The 25131-nt window shown below is 41.5% G+C and overlaps 2 protein-coding genes across 16 annotated transcripts in view; one reads left to right on the forward strand and one right to left on the reverse strand.

Moving 5' to 3' along the window:
- Positions 1-221: 221 nt before the first annotated feature.
- On the forward strand, positions 222-2667 carry LOC133402665 (galactose-specific lectin nattectin-like). Its single transcript, XM_061676651.1, has 7 exons — positions 222-903; positions 1061-1123; positions 1257-1284; positions 1384-1469; positions 1607-1738; positions 2204-2321; positions 2398-2667. The coding sequence occupies exons 2-7, from the start codon at positions 1061-1063 to the stop codon at positions 2472-2474; spliced, it is 504 nt and encodes a 167-aa protein (XP_061532635.1). The 5' UTR covers positions 222-903; the 3' UTR covers positions 2475-2667.
- A 4433-nt stretch (positions 2668-7100) lies between these two features.
- frmd4a (FERM domain containing 4A) overlaps positions 7101-25131 on the reverse strand; it is a 150263-nt gene continuing 132232 nt past the window's right edge. For 11 of the 15 annotated variants that reach the window (XM_061677729.1, XM_061677733.1, XM_061677721.1 and 8 more), the window contains 11 exons: positions 23877-24018; positions 23607-23748; positions 20357-20490; positions 20157-20279; positions 18131-18362; positions 17116-17410; positions 16035-16193; positions 15635-15964; positions 14552-15135; positions 12171-12273; positions 7101-11552 (listed from right to left, as the gene is read on the reverse strand). In XM_061677729.1, coding sequence (XP_061533713.1) covers positions 11450-11552; positions 12171-12273; positions 14552-15135; positions 15635-15964; positions 16035-16193; positions 17116-17410; positions 18131-18362; positions 20157-20279; positions 20357-20490; positions 23607-23748; positions 23877-24018 — 2347 coding nt within the window. In that variant the 3' untranslated portion in view covers positions 7101-11449. Of the gene's footprint in view, positions 11553-11903; positions 11976-12170; positions 12274-14551; positions 15136-15634; positions 15965-16034; positions 16194-17115; positions 17411-18130; positions 18363-20156; positions 20280-20356; positions 20491-23606; positions 23749-23876; positions 24019-25131 lie in introns of all 15 variants that reach the window. The other 4 variants (XM_061677722.1, XM_061677727.1, XR_009768612.1 and 1 more) reach the window with 3 other exon arrangements.

Genomic DNA, 25131 nt, shown 5'->3' on the forward strand with positions numbered 1-25131 from the left:
GCTGAGAGGGCTGGCAGTGAATGAGTTTTAAGATCGTCCAGACAAACCAGTCTGATCTGATCACTCATCAATTGTTTGATGCACTGAATGGCGACAGGCACGGCAAAATTGTGTAACTTGTGCAATTACTCAACAATGAGGAACTGGAGAGACAAGATGTCATGTAACAATGTTAAGACGTACTGGTGAGAAGATTAGTTACCTTGCTAAGGGGAAGCGAACAGATGGAAAATAGGATTGGGCTGACACTTAACCTTGATGCACTCCACTACTTCAAAAAGAAGATAAGATAATAGTCAGTGCTGGCAACTTGTCAACGATGTTTTAAGTCGTTGAGGGGCCCTTTGAAGAGGGATCTGGTATTGTCTGATAAGTATTTTCTTGTTTGTTCGTAAGTCATAAGTACAGGGGGTCCTCGGTTTCCGATGGTCCTGACATACCCGACTTCGAGGTTACAAACAATAGCAATATACTATACGGGTTTTGTGCAGCGGCATAACAATATGCACGTGAACATTGCACAAGAGTGCACACTCAGTTTCTTACAGTTCATGTTTTTCATTTGTTCAAATATAATATTCAAATATTTACTGAAATCATGACTACGTACATATTTAGTTTTTGTTTTTTCCACCGCCATAAAAATTTCGAATCTTTATTTATTAGTATCTGAGTAGGGTTGTCAAGGGACTCACTTTGTTCCCATAATTTGCATGGCTAAGACAAAACAGTGATGAAAGTTGTTCTACTCCATTGTTAGGTTACATTCTTAACTTCAAGTTATTTCCTTGTTGCGGGGCGTCGTCTGTCTGCACATTCAACATTCCAACATTGTCGACCTAATGTACGTAAATAAAGTTGGTTGTCGTCGTCCTCAGCATTAAGCACTTCACGACTGCAAAGGTAATGTCACAACTTTCCACTCTACTTTTGAAACTCAATTCTATGTGACTTTTTCAACGTTAACTGCATTTTTGTTTCACCTGGTCAGATATAAATGGAATACTTAAAATTCATTGTTAGAAATGTAAAAAAAAAAAAATAATTTTTCATTCCATAGATGGCATTTGCCCTTCGCTTGTTGTTCCTCCTTTGTGGGATTAGTGGACTCGTGACTGGAGCTGTAAGTCAAAATCTCACATACAAACAAAAATAAAAAAATAAAAATTCACTTTGGTGCTTGATGTACTTGTGTATTTATTTGTGTCAATGCTCTACAGTCCGATTTTAACAATGTGCTTTTTTCTCCCCCACAGTGGTCTATTTCTATGGTTCATTGGAAAGGTACTCTTTAAAATTAACAATTTCTTAAGTTTTGTCAGCATCGACACCAGGTTTGATTGACATCTCCCCCCCCCCCCCCCCCCTACAATTGTGTTGCAGTCAATAACTGTCCTTATGGCTGGACTGAGTTGAACTGTAACTGTTACATCTACCAACGTGAAGTAAGGACCTTCTCAGATGCAGAGGTATGGAAGACAATAGTTGGGATGTCGTTCTATGACAATCAGTGATCCATTTGTCTGTTGATTGACCACTTTAATATCTTTCCAACTGTGTGACAGATCTGAAAGAGTGTTGTCAACTTTTTATTCTTCTCCATCAGTCCGTCTGCAACATTCTTGGTGGTAATTTGGTCTCCCTCCACGATGCGCTGGAAAACGCATTTGTTCTTGAACTGGCTCGAGCGGGTGATAATAATGACGTATTCTGGATTGGATACAGTGATCAAGTTCAGGTGAAACATTGTGACCAGTCCAAATGTTATGATTGAATCCCGTCACTTGTGTTCAGTAGAAGTATTTTTTGCCACATAGAATGTTTTGTGTCCGCCAGCCTCAATTTCTTCAAGGAAGACGGTGAAGTGTTGAGAGTCGTCAGCGTAGCAGGGTTTAGACTTCCTGAGGGGACAACAGATTGGAACATATCATTTAACCCTACCTAGATCTTGACATTTGTCGAAAAACTATAGTTCAACTTAAGTCCACTTTTCTTTCAGGATAAATTGTACATTTTTTCACACTCCAATCAGCTGACCTCGCCCTCCACACTCCTACCTTGAAATCCAGTTTGACGCCAGGCATCATTTTGACGATGATTCAAATACAAACACAATCGAGATGTGACCAACAAACAGCAGATGCAAATCCAAGCAGTCGTTATCTTTAGGTGTGACTCATTCAAATGTGATTTTGTCTTCCAGGCTGATACCTTCATTTGGACTGATGGGTCACTCTTGGATTTCACAAACTATGATCCTAATGCTAATCCTGCAGAGCCTAATCCCGCTACTGGTAATTGTATCGAGCTTAATGAGGCTGGTAAGTAAAATCAGTGATTCAAGTTTGCTAAGAACACAATGCTGTTATACTTAATGGTACTTTATACCTTTTAAAGACGGATTTTGGCGAACAGCGGCCTGCACAATCGAGAAACCATATGTTTGCATCAGAGAAGTGTACTGTAACATCTGATAATCGATCCTCTTACCATCCCTATCTTCTGTCACAGTGGAGTTGATGATGACTCAGTGAGAAGATATTTGCATTCCTAGATTTACTTTCATCTCTTCTTTTCTCCTTGCAAATGCTTAATTATTATTGACAACAAATTTGGAATGTCAAAAAGCATCTCTCTGGTAAATGAAGGAATCTGTCTGCATCAAAATATGTCCTTGTCTTTTTTTTTCTTAGACACTCCATTTTAAACTTGCAAAACCAGTCCGTTTGTTGTTTGCTCTAAACTTATGAAAATGAAATATCATTGTACTGAGGATGTAACAATAATGCATGATCATCAATCATCAGTGCACAAACAAAAGAGGAATACAAATGGAAAAACAAACCACTTTGTGCCATGGACATGTATTTTGCTCTTCATAATGCAGTCATCATGTCAACCAACAATAAGTATTTTTTATTTGAATTTTATTTGGGTCACTTGAACGACTATTCCAATTGCATCAGCCATACTGCAAAAAAGAGACATTTTGAAATTAAGGTGAGTAATTTCATTGATTGTCAACTCTGTGACAGTCCCAGTTTAGTGGTACATGAGCTACAAATATTGTCAAATTAAAGTTTTAAAGGATACCTCCTATTTTATGATGACATTGAGTGACAATATAAGATTTTCAGCAGAATTGTATACCTTTCATTCCAAAATGTCACCTCACGACAGTCACCGCATGACATATCATTTATATTTCAACCGTTCTTAAAATGTCTGCTTGAAGGATTCAGCGCTGTTGGCAGTTATTATGATGAAAAAAAAATGATATATTTTCTCATTTAAATTTTTCCGCTTACAGTACAGAGGCCTACCAAGTTCCCACAAGGGAACACATTAGGTAAGCGACAGGAAGCGTAGCTGCCACATGCTTTAGCCACTAGTTTACTCTGTAAACAATTACACTGCAGCTCAGGCTCTGGCTAGTGGATGTCATGATGACCAATATGTATTTGGCGGTACATTGAACTCATTTGAAATGATATTTGAAAATATTATACGCTATACATGTATCGTCAGAAGCTATTTTGAAACAAAACATGCCTCCACCCCAACACCGCCCCAGAGAAAACCTGTAGCAACAGGGTAATTGCTCACAGATTATAACGTTTTAAATATTTCAAATACATAACATTGACAGCAGAGGTTTTCCATAGGGACCGGGAGTGGCAGGCATAGCGGCGCTCGTTCTGAAGTGCGGTGGCGCAATGGCGAGAAGAGAGAAGGTGGAGACATTCAAAACAGACTGGACGGCGTCTACATGGGCCCAGCAAACACTTTCTCTGGGTTCCAATCTTAGATGCGCTAAACTGACCGCTTACAAGTTGACAAGAGTGCAGATGAACTTTGCAAGCAGCGGCAAACGCGACGCGCGAACGAAGTGGCCGTCATCGGCAACAGCTCTCACCACCAGTGTGAGAAGACGAGCCGAAATAAAAACGCTTTCTTTTCATGACCCAGAATAGTTGACAGCTTGGTTTACTTTAGATAAAAACGGCATTGACTTTGCCTAACATTACCCTCAAAGGCTAGATAGCGGTTAGCATAGTGGGGAGTCAGCTGCCATTCCAGAAATCAAAGAATCCAACATTTCATATATTATGTTATATTTAAACATGTTTAAAGGGCCTTTCAGAGCACCTCATGAAGAAACTGAGAATAAAAATGATAAGTACATGTGTCCACCCCCCCCAAAAATTTTGTTCTGTCATTATTTGCAGTGTTTATTAGTGGGCCAGCCCTCCCGCCAATATCAAATATCTGCGATATCATTGATGCCCACCCCAAAATGTTTGCAACTGTCGAGAGATGCCCCAAATTGGTGGCAAAGCAACATCTTCAGAAATGGCTATCCCCGAGCACAAAAAGGGTGAATAGGTGAGTATTTCAGCAAATAATTCAGAATACCCCCCCCCCCCCCCCAAAATAAAATAAAATAATAATAATAATCTGCAAATAGTGGAATTAAGAATAGGCAGTATACTATTCACTGTATAGTAAAACTAAATACAACCACAAAATTTCACTTCAAACTCTGTACTTATCTCATCTTTTTAGGAGAAATCCTTACCTAATATGTTCTGGGTGGGAACACGTTATGGACCAAATAAAAATACATGAACCGGGACACCCCAAGTAATAAAATCAATCAATCAAGCGGATCTATCCAGATGTAATACGCAAATGCGACCAGCCGATGGAGTCATTGCAACAGATTAGATTAAAAAAAAAAAACTTTACAAAAAAACAACAATGCACTTCAACTTTTAGATGTTTAAAATGTTTAGTTTTACTTTATTCTGACTGTACATATTTTTGCAACCATTTCGTAAAACAAAACAAAGAAATACTGTACTACCTTAATTAAGTGAAAAAAGGAGTAGGCCTAGTATTTTCCTAATTTTGACATTTAAAAAAATCAGTTTGTGAGATTTAAAAAGTATATGTAGTATGTACGTATATACTTCCTAATAAGTAAATATATATATATTTTTTAATTATTTTCCTAATATTTATAAAAATTACATAATTATATATTATCAGTAACATATCAATATATTTTTATTAATATTATTAATACTTTGTTTCCATTTTGAGAGATATGTTTAATTAATATATAGTACTTCCAATTAATAGAAAAGAACATGTTAATAATAATATTACTCATTGCAGTGCCTTAAGAATAAATTATACTGATAAAAAATACTATTATTGTTATATTACTATTCTTAGATTTTGTTTATTAATTACATATGTAAATTTAATTATTGCATGTAAATACTCTGAAGTCAATTTTAATGTAATGTGTTTTTGTCAACATTTAAAATTGTTTGTTTGTTGTGTGTTATTTCAGACTGTAAGAAAAGAAAGAAAAAAATATTTTCCAATGGAGGACATCATCTTTCTGAAACTTTGTGGAGGGCTCTTTAAAACAGAATGTTTAACTCAGACTCTCACAAGAGCATTAAAAACTGCACACATAAATTTAAAACAAAAACAAAACAAAAAAGAAACTTTCTCACGCCATGTGTGTTTTAATACTTTCCAGCTGTTGGCGGCTTCGTGAGAGAAAAATGGGAACATGAAGACAAAATGGGGAGTGGACACATTGGCAGAGTTGGGACTCACGGCCTAATGTCGAGTACAGAACAGAGCCATAATACTAATACTACGGAGAAACACAAACAACAAGTAAACAATAACGATGAAGGTCATTTTTCAGTGTATGTCCATGAGTGGGGCATTTCAGTTTGATAACATTTACGTTTCTCGGTTAATGTTCCTTAAAACACATTCACTGCCATTGACGGCTGTAGAAGTCAAATATCCATGTTAACTGGGAAGGCTGGCAGTTAATGAGTTTTAAGGCTGCCGAACCCGACTGAACTATCGCTCAAGTCTGCGTGGTTTGCCAGCTAGCTGTTTTCACGAGTGGCCGATTAGTGGGCCTCCGGTTTTGCCTCGATTCAAAATTTTAATCGCCGGCGTAGCGTCACAGTTTACGGCCAATCAAAAGGTGCATAATAGTCACGCTGAAAATGCAGTTCCGGGTTTTAAGCCAGCGATGGGCTGATGCGCCACCCTCTAACCATATGAATAGAGTGCAAAAAGCATCAACTATTTTGTTTTACATCACCATCACCATGTGACTGACTCAAGTGCAGCTGCCCTTGAAGCTCGCGACACGCAGCAGCTGCTGCTGACTCACGCGTCGGTCATTGGGAGGGAACCTGCAGAAAGCGTTCCTCCATTGTGTGCGGGGCGGAAATGATTCCGGTCAGGTTGTTATGACAACACGTGAACATGTTCACAGGAAGGGATGCAATTAAAGGCATGAATCGCTCCATGACCGGAAAGCCAGCACTGCGCTGACAGCGCAAACGCGGACGGACTTTACTGACCTGCGCATGCTTTCTCCTTTCTCTAAGGCTCAGTCGACCTGCGCGCTGTCCATAAATGGGCCTGCCCGTTGGCAGGTAAAATACGTCATCATTTCCACTACATCATTTTAGAGCGCCACCAAGTGATCCAGCGCAGGAATGTATAGGATAGCCACTAAATATAAAAAAAATGAATATTCAAAAATATAGCAAGATGTATCAGAAGCTGACAGGTTTAATCAGCATTCTGTCATCTACTCATGGGCTTGGTGATTTTATTATTACTTTTAAACATAGTTGTGGGTGATAGCTTTAATTTACAATATAATTGTTTTTTTTTTTTTTTTACTGAAAAAGTTGTAATTATTCAAGAAATTCATATTTTTGAGAAAGTTTTAATTTACTATATAGTTTATTGGGGGGAATATCACGGGGGAAATGTATTTTTAGAAAAATAATAAAAGCTTAAAATAAATTATTTAAAAAATGTTTTATGTGTCAAAATAAGTTTTTTTTTAGAAATGTTTCAACATGAGAAGAAAATAATGTTTTAATATTACAGATTTTTCATCAAAATAGTATTACAAGAATACATTTGTATTTGCAACAGGAAAAACAACACTTTATTAAAGCAAATTACTATGGTAAGAAAGTTGCATTAATAAAAAAAAAAGACAGGAGTCTTGCAAATTTCATCAATAATTTATTTGCGTTCATCTCCTGATCCAGCGACAGCGTCTCTGAAAAAAAATCCTCACCACTTTTTCCAACGACACACTTTGAAAAATGTAAAGTTACTATACAATTTTTTTATAGAAAAGAATAAATTAACTGTGGAATTCAGTTATCATCATTATTATTATTATTTGTATAATTAATTCCACATTTGTTTTCCTACAGCACATTAAATGTATTTGTGTTAACAGTTACATGCTCTATTTGTCAGCTGCGTGTTAAAATCAACTCGGATTGTAACTGACCGACTCTTATGGGGGAACGATAGATAGCGTGTTAACTTGTGTGTCCACTTGTGTAGCACCGGGATAAGAAGAAAATACAACAGCAACAGTGATGGGAAAATTGTTGAAAACCAGCAAGTATTAAAAATACTAATAAATCAATGTCAAGCCTCTTTAAGAGCATTAAACAAAAACCAACAAACAAAAAGTGAGTTGAAACTGTCTTTGCATGGATGGCCACTAGAGGGAGAAGGCTGCACTTGACCACACTGGGCGCCAACACGAGGGTCTTGACTTCGTTAAGGGCGACACGATATTGCGGGTGTGGGTGACTTTTATCTTCACCGGCATGCGCGAGGGGTGGCAGGATTGTGACGTTTGCTCGCGTTCGGAATGAATGGTTGGGCGTGAAAGGAAGGATTAGAAGCAGCCATCAAGACGAAAAGGTGTGATGTGGTCACTTTTTTCTGCAATGATATATTATGTATGTGGTGCTTTTCTAACCCTGTCCTGTTGCATGTTGGGAAGTATGGGATGAATCACTCTCTTCAGCGGGTACACACATACCGATAATCGGACCACCTTGAAGCATTTTTCCTCCTTTGTGATCAAAGTCGAGCACAATACACACATTCCGATAATCGGACCAAATTGTAGTATTTTCCCTCCCTTACGATCAGCAAAATCCCGATTATCGGATGTCTACTAAAGATTATACTGATGCATTATCCTGTGTTGTGAGGCGTCAAACGGGATACAGGCAAACTGATAATCGGGTATTAATTGAGCATTGCCTAACTTTCTGATCAAAGTCAGCAAAGGCCCAATTGTAAAATGTCTCTGAAAGATTATTCTGAGCGATAATCCTGTCTTGGTGTGTTAAGAGGGGTACGTGATACTGACAATCAGGCCAGATTTGAGCATTTTTCATCCCTTTCGAATCAACCTCAGAAGAGGCCCAAATCTGAAATGTCTCTGAACCATTATCCTGTGATGGAGGGTGTGTAAAGTGGGATACACATGCTAACAATCAGGCAAATTGTTTTGCATTTCCCCCCCCCTCAATTTCAATTGAAGTCAGCAAAGGCCCGATTATCAGATGTATCTTAAAGATTTTCCTCACCAATTATCCCGTGGTGTGAGCTGTTTTAATCAGGGTTCCCACATACTGATAATCGGACCATATTTGAGCATTTCCCCTCCTTTGTGATCAAAGTCTTCGATGACAACGATTATCCGGACTGATTATCCTGTGGTGTTAGATGTCTAAAGCGGGATACACACATATCGATAATTGGGTGGAACTTGTGAATGCCCCCGCACTTCCGATCAAAGTCAACAAAGGTTTGATTCTTGGATGTCTCTGAATGATTATTATCCTGTGTTGATGTGCTAAGTGGCGTACACGCATACTAAAGATCGAGCCATATTTGAACATTTTGCCTCCCTTTCAATCAATTTCAGCAAAGGCCCGACGCGAACAGGTATGTGTGTACCTCGCTTTATGGCTTCTCTTTAGTGCTGATGACGTGTTTGTGAGCGGAGGTGACGTTGTGCTTTCTGAAGTTTGGCTAATCCGGCTGGTTGCTGTTCTCCAAGGCTTCCGGCACCCACTTTACGGTTGGCACCCCAAAAAATAAACAAAAAATATAGTAGCACCCATTAATACAAGTGGTCTGACCCTCGGTGTGTGTACAGGCACTATATGGACACAAGTTTTGGGACAGTCATCTGATTGGGTATGCGGCCATTTTTAGTGAGTTAGTACGTTTTTGCATATCCCGCTGAATTGCCGCAAAGGTGACACTTCCAACAGGATAAAATTATCAGAATAATGTTATAATTTTTCCCGACAAAAAAGTGGTAACATTATGGCATCACGTTTGTATTTTTCAGTTTAAGTTTTAATCTTATTTGATTAAAATCACGATATAACAAGATTAAAGTTGTATTTTTTCCAAGCGATTCATTTATTCTGAATAATGTTTTTCAAGAGAAGTCTTAATTTTATTAAAGTTGTGATTCTGAGAAAGAAAAATTGCACTATTACAACTTTGCAGGTGTGTTTTTTCAAAATGAAATACTTCATTCTCATATGATTAATACTTTAGATTTTTCAATTATACAATATGAATTATATTTATTCTGAGAATAAAGCTATATTTTCTTTAGGAAAAAAAAACAGATTTAGTTCAGTTAATCTAATTATCTTTGAAAAACTAATCATTATACTGCATTACCAAATCAACGCTGTATTTTTCTGAGAAAATCTTTTTCCCTGACAAGAATAAAGTTGCATTTTTTCAACAAAAAAATCTCATTACCAGACTAAAGTTGTATTTTCCTTTTTGAGAAAAAGTGCTAATAGTACCAGATAAAATATTTTTTTTACCGAAGTTAAAATTTCATGAGAATTAAATACAAGAAAATGGTAGTAATAATATGAGCGAAAAGACAGAAAATATGTTTAAATTTGAAGCCTGCTGCACACTGATCGATGCGGCCGATGCCGACTGAAATGTGGCGCTGTGTGCGGGGTTTGGCAACTGTTTCAGGAGTGGTCAATCGGTCGGCCACCGGTTTTGCGCCGTTTCAAAATTTTAATCGCCGGTGAACATTGTCGCAACGTGGTACATTACAGCCAGTCAAAATGTACGTAAGCTTTCACTCGATAAGTTTTCTACATAAAGCGAGCGAGACTCAGAACACCACCCCCACGCCATACAAATACAGTATATTAAGTATGGAATATTGTCTTTTACAACAATACTACATTATAATTTATATAATTTATAATGCACCTGTGGATGAAATGTATGTTTAATAAATGTGATAAAGTACAATACTGTATACTGTATGTGCAGCATGAAAAGCCTATACAGGCTCGTCCATGTATCCAGTCGCTCAATGCGCGTGATAAACTGTCATTTTTTTGCAATGGTCCGGTTCAATCGGGTTCGACCGCATCGCGCAGAGTGTGGCAGGCCTTAGACGAATAAAGTCATAATAAAGCCAGACGCCATTGACTAATACTACTACTTCCTGTATGCGTAATGGCCACATGTCCCAATACTTCTGTCCACGTCATGTGAGAAACAGCATTACTGCAGCTGTGTTGCTCTACCAACATCCCACACTGAAGAGAATCCAGGCGGGACTACAACGGACTGACTCGGATTACAAAAGGGGTGGAACGCTCCCGGTAAATTTTGAAAAGTTACCGATAAATATCCATGGGCAATTTTGGAACTGCTCCAAATTAGAAACTTTCCCTGGGAATTAACTGGGAACTGTGGGTAATTCTGACGAAAAGGTATCAAATGCAAGTATAAATCAACAAACATTTTTGTTTTGTTGCAAGGAGACCGCGTCCCTCCCCCAAAAACTAAATCAACTCATAATGGTTGTTTTAGTCACCGTTAGGCTAAAATATCTTTTCACCAAATATGTTTATGTTCGCTATTGAGAGCCAACCTTCAATTTTGTAAATTCCCACAGAAGGTTTCCAACGTTGAAAATTCTCACAATTTTGCAGCCTTCAGAGTGCCGGACGGGAAATGACGCTGAGGTCTCTCCGGTGAGCTCTGAATAGATGCCAAGATCCCCAAAGTTGCAAATCCTCTTCCAAGAACAAATCCAACAACGTTTCTTATTGCTGTAGTCCGGATCGTGTTCTATCCTCGTAGACCTGCGACCAGTAGATCCAGCCTGGGGGTTCAAACCGAGAGGAGGAATTTTTGTCATAAATGTTCGACAGATTTTATTTGATTTTTTTAAGGAAAAGTCGTCTTCTCCATGTTAGATAATAAATATGCCGGAGGAAATAAAGGATGAATGAGAATACTGAAACCCAACACACTTGTATGGGTTTTTAAGACTGGTGGCTCAAAACCAGCAGGAATCCTCTGGGTTTGGGGGACAACTCTGAAACACACGACGAGACTGCGCTCTCATTCACATCCACTCGGCCCCGTCGCTCGCGTCACGAGTAGGGAGCGAGGCGGGATGGGGGGGAGGCAGGGGAGGGCCGCGTACAGCTGTTGTTGAGTGGTGATGCAGTGAAAGGGGGGCTGGGGGGAGGGGGTGCTTTGCAAGAAGGTCTCAGACCAGGGTTCCAGGTTTGGCCTTGTCGCGTCTGTACCACTGCACGTCGGCCAGCTCGGAACAGGAAGGGCCGCCCAGGAAGCAGCTGTCACTGAACGACCTGCGAAAAGGAGGAAACGGGCATCAGAAATCAACAAGTTGAAGCCAAATGTGAAGAGTTTTTAAGGCCACTTCAATTAAGTTAAGAAACGCTGGCGTTACATGAAAACAAGGGTGCTTACATTTTTATTTAGCAAAACGTCATGGCTAGTTGTCTGAGCTGTCTAAATGTGTCCAAAGGTTTATAGCCTTGATTACAGCAGACGCATCTTTGTTAGTCAGCCACAATAAAGCGTGAGTGATTTTAGAGCAGATTAGAGAACAAGCAGAGGTTGTAGCCAGAAAGAGAGCAGGACCACCCCAAAGAATGCACAGCTCATGGCGGTGGTCTCTCCAGGACTAGGGACAGTACCTCTAGACACCAGAGCTGGGCTGGAGAGGAGACTGACAGACGTCCTCGGTGGGACAGCTGCCTCCTGTGCCTCTAAAGCAGGAGAGCGCACACACATACACACACACAAGGGAAGGTGTGTTAGTGCAGAACAGAGAGAGCCACGCTGAGGAGGGAACGTTAGGCTGCAGAGTGGACAAACGGTGAAGCTCAATAGCAGAGATGCTAGATGAAGGAGCGGTAGAGTGAGAGCATGCCGAGCGGGCGCCGGAGGAGGGTGGGTCTTACCCGCTCTGCCAGTTGAGGGTGTGCTGTGGACTGCAGGGGGGCGTGGGCGTGGCCGCCCGCTCGCTGGAGGGCGTCATACTCCTCTGGCTGTGCGGGGACGCAACTACGGCGGGGAAAACCAAGCTCGGTTAAGGATGCTGATGGAACACGCGAGCATGTGCGATGAGCACACAGTAGGGCAAAGTAGTTCACATTCTGTTCTTAATCTGGCACACTGAGCATTTACATTATCAAGACTACAATTTCCTACAATAATGTTGCTGTTTTTTCCCCCTAAAAAGTTATTTTTAAATGTATCATTATTATTATTCTGTACTATTTAGGGCGGCACGGTTGTGCATTCAAATCCGGGCTCCACCTTCCTGTGTGGAGTTTGCACACAGACTGGTTATCCAACAGCCAGCCAACTCCATATTCTCATTCGCTGACGAAGCAGGGCTGGGTAAAAATATCAGTGAATCAATGCATTGCAATATCCCCCCAAATTCAATATTGATTCAGCAAATCCTCTGAATCAGTTCACCTCCCGGCCAGTGCGTGTGAGTTGCGTTGCACGGGCGGAGTCCACGTTCGACCAAATAACAACAAAATGGTAACCAAAGCGAACAGCAGCATGGTGAAGCCAGCACCTTCAACTTTTAAATTTGACATTTAGGGTCAATTTGGATTCCTCTGTAATTTGGGATGCAGGAAATAGACAAAAGTAAGGTCTTTTTTAAAGCTGTGACAGGCAAAATGTTCAATTTTCATCATAATTTCCAAGAGGCAACAAATATTAAGTTTGCATGCACTTTTCCTTTTCAATGTTTATATCGAACTGTCATTTTTTTGTTTTACTTTAGTGCTTCATATGCACAATAATATTGTTATTCTGTGTTGCCAACAAGGCATTGCCTGGCCCACTGGGAGCAAATTAGAGTTCAGTGTCTTGCCCAATGACACTTTGATAGCAGATAGTCGGAAACGGGATTTGAACGATCAACCATTCGGTCACAGCGGCCAAATTGCGAGGCCAGGCCCCACCTTTTAAAGCCATACACTCTCGAAGTCGCAGATACTACAGTACAATGTGAGTCTGGTGGCGCGCACCTCATGCACGTTATTGTGTTAAATAATGCAAAATCAATTTTTATACAATTACTCGATGAATCAATGGGATAGTTCGTAGAAAATCTAATTCTAAAAATATTCAACAGTTGCAGCCCTAGTCGACTGTATTAATGCTCGCTTGGGTTTTTATGCTTGCTCTATACCAGTGGTTCCCAACCACCGGTCTGCGGACTGGTACCGTGCCGTGAGGCATTTGTTACCGGGCCGCAGAGAAAGAATTTATATAATTTATATAATTTCTGTTGTATTGCAATTCACGTGTCAATGTGTTTTATCTTGAAAATTGACTGGATCTTCTCCGCCGCGCGTCTCAATTGACACGTCAAGACTGCACAGAACGCTTCCGTTTCCGGTCCCAGCCGGCTCGAACGCTTCTGCTTCCGGTCCAAGCGGGCTGGCTAACGGCGGCAGAGCTCAAAGAATGCAATCATTTCATAAACTAATTCAGCTCATTAGCTCAGATAACGAAAAAGATTTGTTCTTTTGAACGAAACGTTCGCGAACCATACAACACTATATCAGGAGTTCTACTTAAAATACGGGTTTATCGCAACTGTTAACTCTAATGCACCAAGTCCGCTCTGATACAGATACAGTCGTAAGTTTATGCTCAACACAGGCAGAACTACTTTTACGGAGTTAAAAGTCGACTCTCATTGAGGAGCTACGGAACTGCAGTCTGGTCTGGCTGCCTCCAACAACTCCGATCCCCATTACTGCATCGTGCCCACAGTGGACGCGCCACGAACGGCTAAGGAAGAAGCAGAAGCGAGGCAAGCGTGTGTGTGGGTGTATGTGTGACACACACACACACACACACACACACACACACACCACAGCCGGTCCGTGAGAAAAATGCCGACTCCTAACTGTTCCGCGGTGCAAAGAATGTTGGGGAGCACTGCTCTATACCATGCCTCACGAAGGTCACGGGTCAGATGGCGCCAATCCCAGCCAAATATGGGCGAGAGGTACACCCTGGACAGGTCGCCAGCCAATCATAGGGCACATATAGACAAACAAGCATATACAGTCTTCAATTAACAGAAGAAGAACGTTTTCTAAATGTGGAGCGTACCCAGAGAAAACCCACACAAGCACGGAGAGAGCATTCAAAGTCCACAAAGCAAGACAAGAGCCCAGATTCAAACACCCGATTTTATAACTGAGCAGCGGATGTGCTAACCACTCTCCCACCGTGCCACCATAATGTTACTTTTATTCTCATTTTGAAACACCAGGACGTGACAGCACGAGTAAAAGATTAGTACCTGGTGAGCCCTTGGCGAGCGTTCCCACCCGACTGCCCCGTCCGTGTCCCAGCATGCCGTGCTGTGACCCCGTTTCGGATGAGGTGGAACCCGAGTGGGAGTGACTTCTCTCCTTCAGGCTCCCGGACGACCTCTGGTACCAGCACCGCAGCTCTTCCGACACAGCTGCCCTCCCTCCTCCTCCGCCGCTCCCCTCGCGCCCCAGCGACGGAGTCCGTACAATCTGCGAGCGCGACGGCGTCAGTCGGCCGCTGCCCTCGCCGCCTTCCTCCCCTCCCCAGGCCTCCTTGTACAGCCCCCCGGCCGTGTAGGAGCTGGACGTCTTGAACTGGGCCTTTACGCTGTAGTGGCCCTCCTGGTCGCTCTCCAGGCTGCGCACCACCACCGGGTTGGGGCTGCCCTCCACGTACAGCGGGTACTCTTTGATGCGGTACTGGGAGGACGGCTGGCTCTGGCTGTGGAGGTAGACGCCGTGGTGCGCTCCGCCGATGACGCCGCCACCACCCGAACCCCCGACCGAGCCGTTCTTGGCTGCCAGGTTCGGCATGGAGCCAGAGTTGGATGAGCCCAGGTGACCGGCGGACCTGGAGGGAACACGTCGATCAATCACAGAGAAGGGAATAGCTACAAAATGAAGACATTTCCCTACATATGGAAAATAGTTTACTACTAGTGCACTGTCAATAAATGTGCAAACTGCTTTGCCGCATTTATCCGATACCGTTACACTGCAAAAACTAAAAAAGAATATTTGCCTTATTTCTAGTCAAAACTAATAAAAATAACTCATGAAAAAAGTAACATTTTACAATTTTCACTTGTTACAAGCTAATTTTTACTACTATTATGTCAGTTGTCCTACTAGTTCCATGTACTCAAATTCTCTTTGTCCTCACTTGTAAGACAATAAAGGGCACCAAAAGGATATCGAACTAATGCTCAAAGGGCTTCATAGCATGCCGCATTTTTTCATATCGTACTAGTTTCCATTCATAATTCAGCATGCTAGTATGACATTGAAATTAGGTGCTCAAACGGCATTTAAATAAATACTGAAACGGCTTGCCCTCCCAGCAGTTTTACCTGTGCCTCTGCCGCTGCCTCTGCCTGGCCTTGGAGGGCGAGTCCTCCCCGAGGGTGGAGTAGTTGGGGTTGCTACCAGGCGCCAAGGGCCCAGCTGCCGGGTAGAAGTGCTCCGAGCTGCTATGGCTGGTGCAAGAGGAGCAGTCGTCCAGCGGGTCGGAGCCATTGGAGCTCCGCGTGGGACCCAGGAAAAAGTCCGGGCTGCCCAGCGTGTGCGGGTGCGCGTCCGGGTCCGACATCAGGAGCTTGCCCTGGGACTCCAGGCTGGAGCTGCGGTTCCTAAAGTGCTGAGCGAGACTGTGCAGACGTGTGGGACTGATGTCCACTGACCTGTGGGACACGCAAACGACACAGTTTAATCAGGGTTCCCACACATGAGGTGAAGTTTTGAAGGACGGACCTAGTGGAATGTACGTAGTGTGGCGCCCGGGTCCTCAGGTCCGGTGTGGACGGCATGCTGGACTGAGAGTTCCACTGAGGGAGGCTCCTGATGGGGCTACTCTGCAGAGAGTTGCTTCCTCCTGCTTCTGTGCTGCCAGAGCTCAGGAATCTTCTGTGACTGCAGTGAAAAGCATCATTTGGATGAATTAGAGTAGACTATTTGCAGGGGATAGGGCCGAACCGGGAATCGCCAAGATTTGCGTATAATTGACACCCATTATATAACCGCACTGAAAAACAAATTCATTAATAAGTGGGTATAAACCACCAATAAGCATTTTCACGATTGGTTCCCTCCAAAAAAAAAAAAAAAAAAATAAGTAAAAATGAAAAAGAAAAAATAATTTATCCCAGCAATGTACAACATTGTACAAGCATAACAATTAAACGTTCTTATACTAGATGGCAGAAGGTACATATTCAAACACACTTTTTAAACACATTGCAAATGCATTTGAACACAAAAAACATTGCAGGTATAAAATATATAGAAAATACTGTACTTTTTGTAGTGAGTGTCTGTCTACATGCATGCCCCTTTAAGAGGTGGGGCCTGGTGGGAGGAACATGTGACGTCGGTGAGCCTGTGTGCGAGTGTCTGGGTGTGAGCTGTGGCCGACAGCAGCTTCTCCTTATTTGTGCTCAGTGCTCGCTGAGTTTTACTGTTATCCCGGTGTTCAGTAAAGGGCTCAAAATTGCATCTGCAACTGTGGCTCTCCTTTCCCACATGCGAGGGCATTACAGTGAGTATGCGTACTGTGAAATCCAAATGATCGCTTAAAAAAACCTTGAGATATCGTAGGGGTACAAACAAGAAAAATGCAAGCATAAAATGTTCTGTCGTCCTTGTTCTTCTGTGGGGTTTATTGGCGTTTGGCAAACCAGTTTAATGGTGCATTAGTGCCACCAACTGCAAGGAAACCAATGTGAATTGATGGTGGCCGGAAGTTTGCTGCCGCCATGTATTGGCGGAGGTCTGAAACGCACGCGTGTCTTGAGTTTTTTTTAGAGACATCGGGCTAGCAAATACAGACTCCTACCTGGAATGAGATGAGCGCTTCTTGACTTTTTCGTATGGCTCGTCAAGCGACGACTCGCTCCACATTTTGGGCTTGATGGGCGATTTATCGTAGTCTCCGCGGCCGAAGTGCAAGTGCCGCAGCCCATCCAGGGACTGCGGCGGCGGGGGACGACTGTGAGACGGCGGGCGCGGGGGGAGGCCCTTGTGGGGCGACGTGATCGGAGAGAAGTTGGGGGTGCCGGTCACTTGGGGGTCGTCGTCATCCAGCACCAGAGCGTCGGATAGCGAACTGTCTTCGGAGCCAATGTTGGCTTCTACGAGACAGAAAGACAAAAACTGTTAAATTGGGTCCTCGTTTTACTAAGGGATTTGTCTGTAATGCAGAAAATGCCGCTAATATACGCTCATGCAGTAGTAAAGCTTGTTGACAGATTGTTCAAATTTTTTCATCAGTGATTAAAATTTAAATATATATTTTAGGCAAATTTTTGTTAGAATTAGATAAACTTTTGTCAGTTTTTTTCAATCATATTTTCGTTCGAGGTTTATCATATTTTGTCAGGTTTTTGTCAAATTTTTCAAGGTTTGGCATATTTTTGTCATTAAAAAAATGTTTTGTTCATTTTTTTTTGGTAAACATTTTTTGGTAAACTCTTATGTTCACATTTTTTCACCAGATTTCTTTGTCTAACTTTGTCATATTTTTGTCAGTTCTTTTTCTGTATTCTTATTTTCATCAGTCCTTTCTTCTTTTCTGGATATTTGTAATTTATTGGCAGTATTTATTTTGTACCTCGTAGGCGTTCCATTTTTAAGGCGGCAATGTAACTCAAAGTTGTACGTAGTGGCAGTGCGCCATTGTCAGTCACTAACGCAAATGCCAAGTCATAGATACAGAAAATATTTATATGAAAAAGACTACTAGTCCATAAATATAAAGTGTAAATCAAACCTGTCATGGCACCTATTCCTTCGGAGGCCACTATATGAGAAAATACTATCAGTGGGACCACAAATCCAGAGGGTGCCGGTACCTTCGATTATAAGCGACGCCCTCTGTGTGGGCTTCTTTCCGGAGCGCACCCGATATTCATTGATGGAGTTTTCGATCTCCTGTAGCTTCTTGAGTGCGTTGAGATAAGACGTCTTCCTCTGCTTCTTCAGTTTCTTGCTGCTCACGTGCGGGTCGCTGGCCAGGCGCCGGGCGGCCTCGGTAATCTGCGACTGGATGGCGAACTCCCGCTCCAGACGCTCCAGCTCCTCTTCCTGGGACCAGCACATGCACAGATATGAACCAATCGGCGTGGGCGACACCAGAAGAGCTAAGTTAAGTTACGTACTCGTGATCCAGAAACAACAACAGGCTTAGTTTGCAGACGCTGTAATTCTCCCATACTGCACGCATACACAGGTTGCCAGAGAAAGCACAGTGCAGAAATAATTTATCTCGGTCGCAGCGGATTTTCTCACCGCTGAATCCTCTTTATAGAAACACTCGACACTCCAATAATAACAAGCTGCTGTCCATAACAAGGCTGTGTTTCTCCAAACTTCTTCTGGGATTTGTCAAGCAGGAATCACCAGGTGAAACATCTCAATCATGCTTTGAGTTATATTTAGTATCAACTGAACTGTACTGGGCGGCACGGTGGACGACTGGTTAGAGCGTCTGCCTCACAATTTGGAAGACCGGGGTTGAATCCCTGGCCCCGCCTGTGACTCAAAGTTGCACACATGCGGGGCCGGGATTGAACCCCGGCAAAAGTACATTTTAATAAATTTAAATATTGTGGAAAACTTCATTTATTTAAAGAGTTTATGTCAAAAAGAGAAACTCATGTATGATGTAAATTCACTAGAAAAAGTGAAAAATGTCATTATTTCATTAAGAAAATATGACTAGACTTAGCTAAAAGCTAACGAAAACCCCAGATTTAAATCTCAAGAAATTATATTTACACATGAGACAATCCAAATGATTTGTAACATTGAAATTAAGTAGAAATTGGCTTTCTGAAAAGTATTTCATGAATTTATACAATATGAGTATCACTTTTTGAATTGAACTACTGAAATAAAAAAACACTTTTCTACGATATTCAAATTTATTGAGATCCACCTGTATATGCACTATATTTGTTGTAAAAAGACAATGAATGCCTGTGTGTTCTTATCATTGTGACAGCGCTGTGACGCATTCACTTGGGTCAACATTGTAGTCGACTACCTCAGTCCTGAGGAATCTCTATTACTTACGCACACTGCTGTAGCAGGTTGGTATGTGTGAATGAGCAGCCAATGTTGACCAGGCAGGTCTGTGATTAAAAAAAAAAAAAGTTCCTGGAACATGTTCAATGCCAACAACTGCCATTCAAAAAAATAAAAAAATATACCCACGCACATACTGTACACTGGCAGCCTTTTCACCACAAGCTCTTCCTGTGAGGTGAACTATTTTTAGAAGTACCGCAGCTCTGGAATATATGCTTTATTTTTATATGTATAAGGCAGATAAAGACATTAACAGGTCCTTCATGTTTTAGCTTGTAGCTAACATGCCTCTTTAAAAGCTTCCACATTGTTTAATGGAAGATAGATTTTTTATTTATAAATAAAATCAGTTGGGTCTTTGGCATGCCTACCCACCAATCAAGGTGTTTGGCGATGTGTCCGCTGCATGAGCCGCATACACGGATCCACACAATAATTGAGAAGTGTAATTTGGGGTCTTGATGATGAAGTGCTGCCTCCACAAGTGAAAATAAAATCAAGTCAGGATTTTGACAATTCTAAGGTAAAGAATGTGTATAAACAATTAATCTATCAAAATAGTTTTCGATTCATTTGATAATTAATTAGATGAAGTTTAATCGATTAATTGTTTCACCTGTAAATGCAATATAATTTTTTATCTGATTGGTCAATGGGATAATTGGTAGAATAAAAGAGTGGAAAGCGCGCTATAATTCTTGATCCTTGGGGTATTTTGCCAATGGCATGTCACAGTCTTGGGGTGTGTTTGAAATTGTGAAAAACCTTCATAGTATGAAAATATTTTACCTCGCCCTTCGGAAGAATCTTCTGCTCATCCAGTTTGAAGGCAGTGCCGATCTTTCGCCTGACTGTGGGAGTTTCCTCTCCCGGATCGAGAGGGTATTCCTTGGGAAGTTTCCCTGTCAGCTCCTGCAAATGTAAAGTAAAATGAGCCTACAAATGAAGATTTAGTAGAGAAGAGATATAGTAGAGAAGTCTTGGCATACAGCCTCTCTGATGCAGATGTTCTTGAGCTCCTCAAGCCTCTGCCTCAGCGTCTCCTCCAGAGCTTCCTGACGAGCCCTCAGCGCAGCCAGCATGTCCTTCTTGGCTGTTTGGGAGCTGTCTGATTCCTGAGAACCTGCAAAACAATCCGAGCAAGTGTCAGGAGTGTGTTGGTATGCTGCTGTTTGCAGTTGTGGGGTCTTGGCTGCTCAGGAGAAAGAAGGAGAGATTGTCCATGCACCTGCACAAGCCTGGCAGGATGTTTACAGGGAAGTGAGTGGAACATTTTGATAAGGAAGCTGTTTGTTTCAAGGAAAAGGGGGGCAGTGCGGAGGATAAAGTCGGTGACGCACAATCTCAGGGGGGCCCGAGATGGTGCCAGTCTTGTTTGTAACACACCTTTAAGTTTAAGACAAACTGCTCATGCACACTGTCGCCCTCTCCTTAGGAAAAGAAAGAAACAATGTAAGACTCACCAGCAGAGAAAGCTGTGGCAGAAAGAAAAACACATGGCTTTAATTCACTCATGGTTGGATTGTTGGCAATTCTCACACTGGCTTCTAAAGACACAATGTGAAGCAATGATGGTCCTTAGGATGGTAGACTGGCTGATTATAAAGAGAACTGTGTCTGTTGTTGGCATGGAGACCTTGGATCGCCTACTTTGGTCTGTAGTATCATTAAAACAGGACCACTGTTGTGTAGCGTTGAGGCTCATGTTACCGTTCAGAGTCATTCAGAGCATGTTGCAATGCAGACAGGTTCTGGTGTGTTCATTGGAGTGAATTATTTACTTCTAATCATGTCTGATCATAGCTAGCTAACTAGATAAACTAAAACAAAGAGCAGCAATGAAGAGTGATTACAAATCATTTACATATAATCTAATTAATATATTAAGAATATAAGAGTTTGAATTATAAAACACCCAATATGTACAGTGTGTATGCATATGTATTCATAATGGTTCTAAATTTGAGAAGAATTAAAGGCTACTGCGATTCCTTTACATATTAAACTGCAAAAACCCTAAATCAGTCGGAACGACTTAACAAAAACAATGGAGGAGAATGAGGGTCTTCTTCTGCATTTACTTCTAAGCATGTTGTTATTGGCCAGAGTAAGGAAGTGAATTTTACTCGAGAAGAGATTGAAGGCAGAAAAATGGAGACTGTGTGGAGTATTATACCGCAGCGTACAGCCTCAGCTAAGCTAATGCCAAGTCATCGTGTTCTTGATCGATGGCGAGAAGAACCTTGTCGAGCCAAGGAGATACCAGGAAGTGTTAACACTGAATATAATTACACAGTTAATGTGCTTGAAAACAGGGACACTTATTACAACCTGCAGTTTATGGCAGTTCAGTTTTATTTTTTCAAAAAATGAAGTTTGCATAAATTATACATATATTTATCTTGGTTGTGTGGGGGGGGGGCGCAAACATTTCTTATGAACCAAAGGGGGGCCAGCAGAGAACGTTTGGGAACCACTGTGCTATGGCAAGATGGCCTTGAATAAACAGTGGCTTTGTGGACATGATGACAGGACAACGTGTAAACAGATTAGGCGATCTGTACAAAAAATGGGTTGAAGACCAAATTTCTCGTGCTAATTGTCCTGTCACACTCACAACTTGTTCAGCACACGTGTGCATTGTTTGAAAATGCCAATGAAAAGCTGATGTTTGACCTGCTGAACTTTACATTCCCACAAACACTAAATTTAGAGGCCGGGGGACTCTGGACGACAATGGTGCACCACACGGAGGGCGAGGGGGAAGTCCACACATTAAGAAAGGCTCGGGATGTGATTTGTACATACGGTACGTAGCTGGGGTGGGCAAAGTATCGTCACTGACGTGTAGTGGTACATTTGCCTGACTTCGGGTGCAGGCAGCGTGGGTTCAGTTCCAACTCAGGGACAGTGTGAATGTGAGAGTGATTGGCTCTCCGTCTCCATATGTGCCCTGCGACTGACTGGCGACCATTTCAGGATGTAGTGCGCCTTTTGCCTGACGTCAGTTGGGAGGGCTGGAGCATATTTGCCCCATTGCTCGGTGTCAAACTTATTTTTGTCGCGGGCCAAATTGTAATTATTGTTTCCTTGAGGCGGCCGTTATGACTATGAAACAATATAAATGTGTAGTCACCTCATCATATTATTACATATACAAAAGAAATTCATGGATGACGACTTAAACTCAAGGCAAACAGTTAGTGCAACTGTTGTTCTATATATATATATATATATATATATATATATATATATATATATATATATATATATATATATATATACACACACATATATATATATATATATATATATATATATATATATATATATATATATATATATATATATATAAAAAAAAAGGTTTGGTCGGAAATAAATGCTTGCCAGATGAAAAATGTACTGAAGGTGAGCACAATTTGCAATTTCGTTCCAGATCTTACCAAAACACATGAAGTGGAAAATCTTGGGGCAGGCCGGATTTTGCCCCCGGGCCATAAATTTGACACCTGCAATTTAATCCCTTTTTTCCTTTTAAATTGGTTTATCAACTGTATTTATTCATTTTTTAAAATATATTTGTATTAATTTTTCTGATTAAATAATGGATACTGAGTCATTATAAAAAATGGTAAAAATGTAATTTTCTTTAAACAAATGCATTAAATATATATATATATATATATATAAATTTTAAACAAAGTAAAATAGCATTTATTGATTGTATGTATTTTTTATTCATGTATGTGATCAAATAATTTAGTAATGATTCATTGTAAAAAAATTAATATTTATTAAATGAACCTATTTTACATTCTACAGTTGCTTTGTTTCTTTGATTAAATAATGGGTTAATCAATTCTATCCATCCATTTTCTGTACCGCTCTAAATAAATAAATTTAAAATAATACACATTTGCATTTTTTTTTAAACCACTTCTACAAATAACTTCACCCATCAGTCCGGTTTAAACACCAAATGTGGCCCCTTGAAAACAAACGTTTGCATGGGTGTGTGTGTGCATGTGTGTGTGTGCGTGTGTGTGTTTGAAAGGGACAACATGAGGCACAAAATCGATGGCGTCCCTCTGGAGGCAGCTGTTTCGGTCCAGCCAGCTGTCAACCAACGCCCTGCTCCAATGCCACCACACAAGAATGCATTTGCCTATCAATCTTTCACTTTTACATACACACGTGCACGCACACACACACACAGTATGTATGTATGTGTGTACTGACCTGAAGAGAGAAGACTGCCACTGCTCCCACTGATAATCTTGCCTTTGCTGCCCATGTTGGCCAGTTTGGACATTTTCAGCGTTCCCGTTTCGGTGAGGTCGATGGCAATCTCACTCAGACTGCGTGCTGCATGGATCTTCGACTGGACACACACACACACACACACACACACACACAAAAGGACATCACAGGGAGCTCGCAGCGTCTCAACCATCACATATAATCGTGTCTGCGGCGTAATAGTGAGTAGGCGGGGAGGAGATGACTGACCTTGCTCTGCTTGCGGTCCAGATAGAATTGGTGCTGGCTTATGGCCATGGCCCAGATGGACTTGATGAGGGCCGGACAGGCGTACCAGGTGTGCACTGCGATGCCACTGTGCCCAAATGTCCTGCGTGTCACCGATGCCCTACAGTAGAAGCGGACACAAGGCCTCTTTATACACACTGATACACACTGGGACAACGGCCTATAGTGAACCTCCATTCATAGCAGGGAATACGTATGTTCCACATGAACCTGCAAGAGGTGAAAATCTTCGATATAGAGAGATTGTAAAAAACACATCAAAACAAACTAAAATCAAAACACATTCTGAAGCACGTTGTAAATTTATTGAAAAACACAAACTAAATATATGTACAAAATGTATGGAAAATACTGTATGTATTGTGATATGTATGGGTTAGATATGTGCCTTTAAGAGGCGGGGCCTGGCAGGTCTGCATGTAATGTAAGTAAGTTTGCGTGTGAATGTGTGGGTTAAAGCTGTGGTCGACAGCAGCACCTGCCTGAGTGTGCTCTTGTCTTTTACGGTTGTCCTGGCGTTCAATTAATGGCTGAAAAGTGCATCGGTGACAGTGGCTCTCCTTTCCCACTTGTGAGGGCATTACAGGAGGTAATACTATAAAAACCCATGAAAAATTATCCCTAAAAAAACAAATACATGTTTTGCAATAAATTACAGCGATTCTCAAGTGTGATACGTGGGCACACTCTAGATGTACGTGAAATACTCGCTGCCTCAGTACAGTTCAGTTTTAAGCTCAATAAATTCACATTTAATGTTTTGGAACTTTTTGATTTTAAACATTTATTCAGGTACAATTTTATTTTATATATACATTTTAATTGATTCATTAAATTACCATGTTTTTATTACCCTATATTATAATGTTAAAGTTCAGACCGTTAATGTTACAGTGCCTTTTTTAGGTGGCACTTGGTGTAAAAACGTTTTGAGAAGCACTGGACAAGTAGACACGTTCCACAAACAGATCTCCGACGTCGGTGCACTGTGATATAGCTGGCAAACAATGTCTGACTATCAGAGCGCAATAAAAGACGACTGGGGTGCTTGCGAGGACAGGAGGCACGTATTAGCCACACACGACGCTTGCCTGTTTGCTCATCCTTATTCAAACACACACTCACGGCCGACTCACCCTAATGACAGCTCCTCTCAAAGAAAAAAATGCTGCTTGCCATTTCACCCTGTCCCCGACTGCTTTTCCACCCCCCCCCC

This window comes from Phycodurus eques, chromosome 5, assembly GCF_024500275.1.
Source record: "Phycodurus eques isolate BA_2022a chromosome 5, UOR_Pequ_1.1, whole genome shotgun sequence".
Classification (NCBI taxonomy): domain Eukaryota; kingdom Metazoa; phylum Chordata; class Actinopteri; order Syngnathiformes; family Syngnathidae; genus Phycodurus; species Phycodurus eques.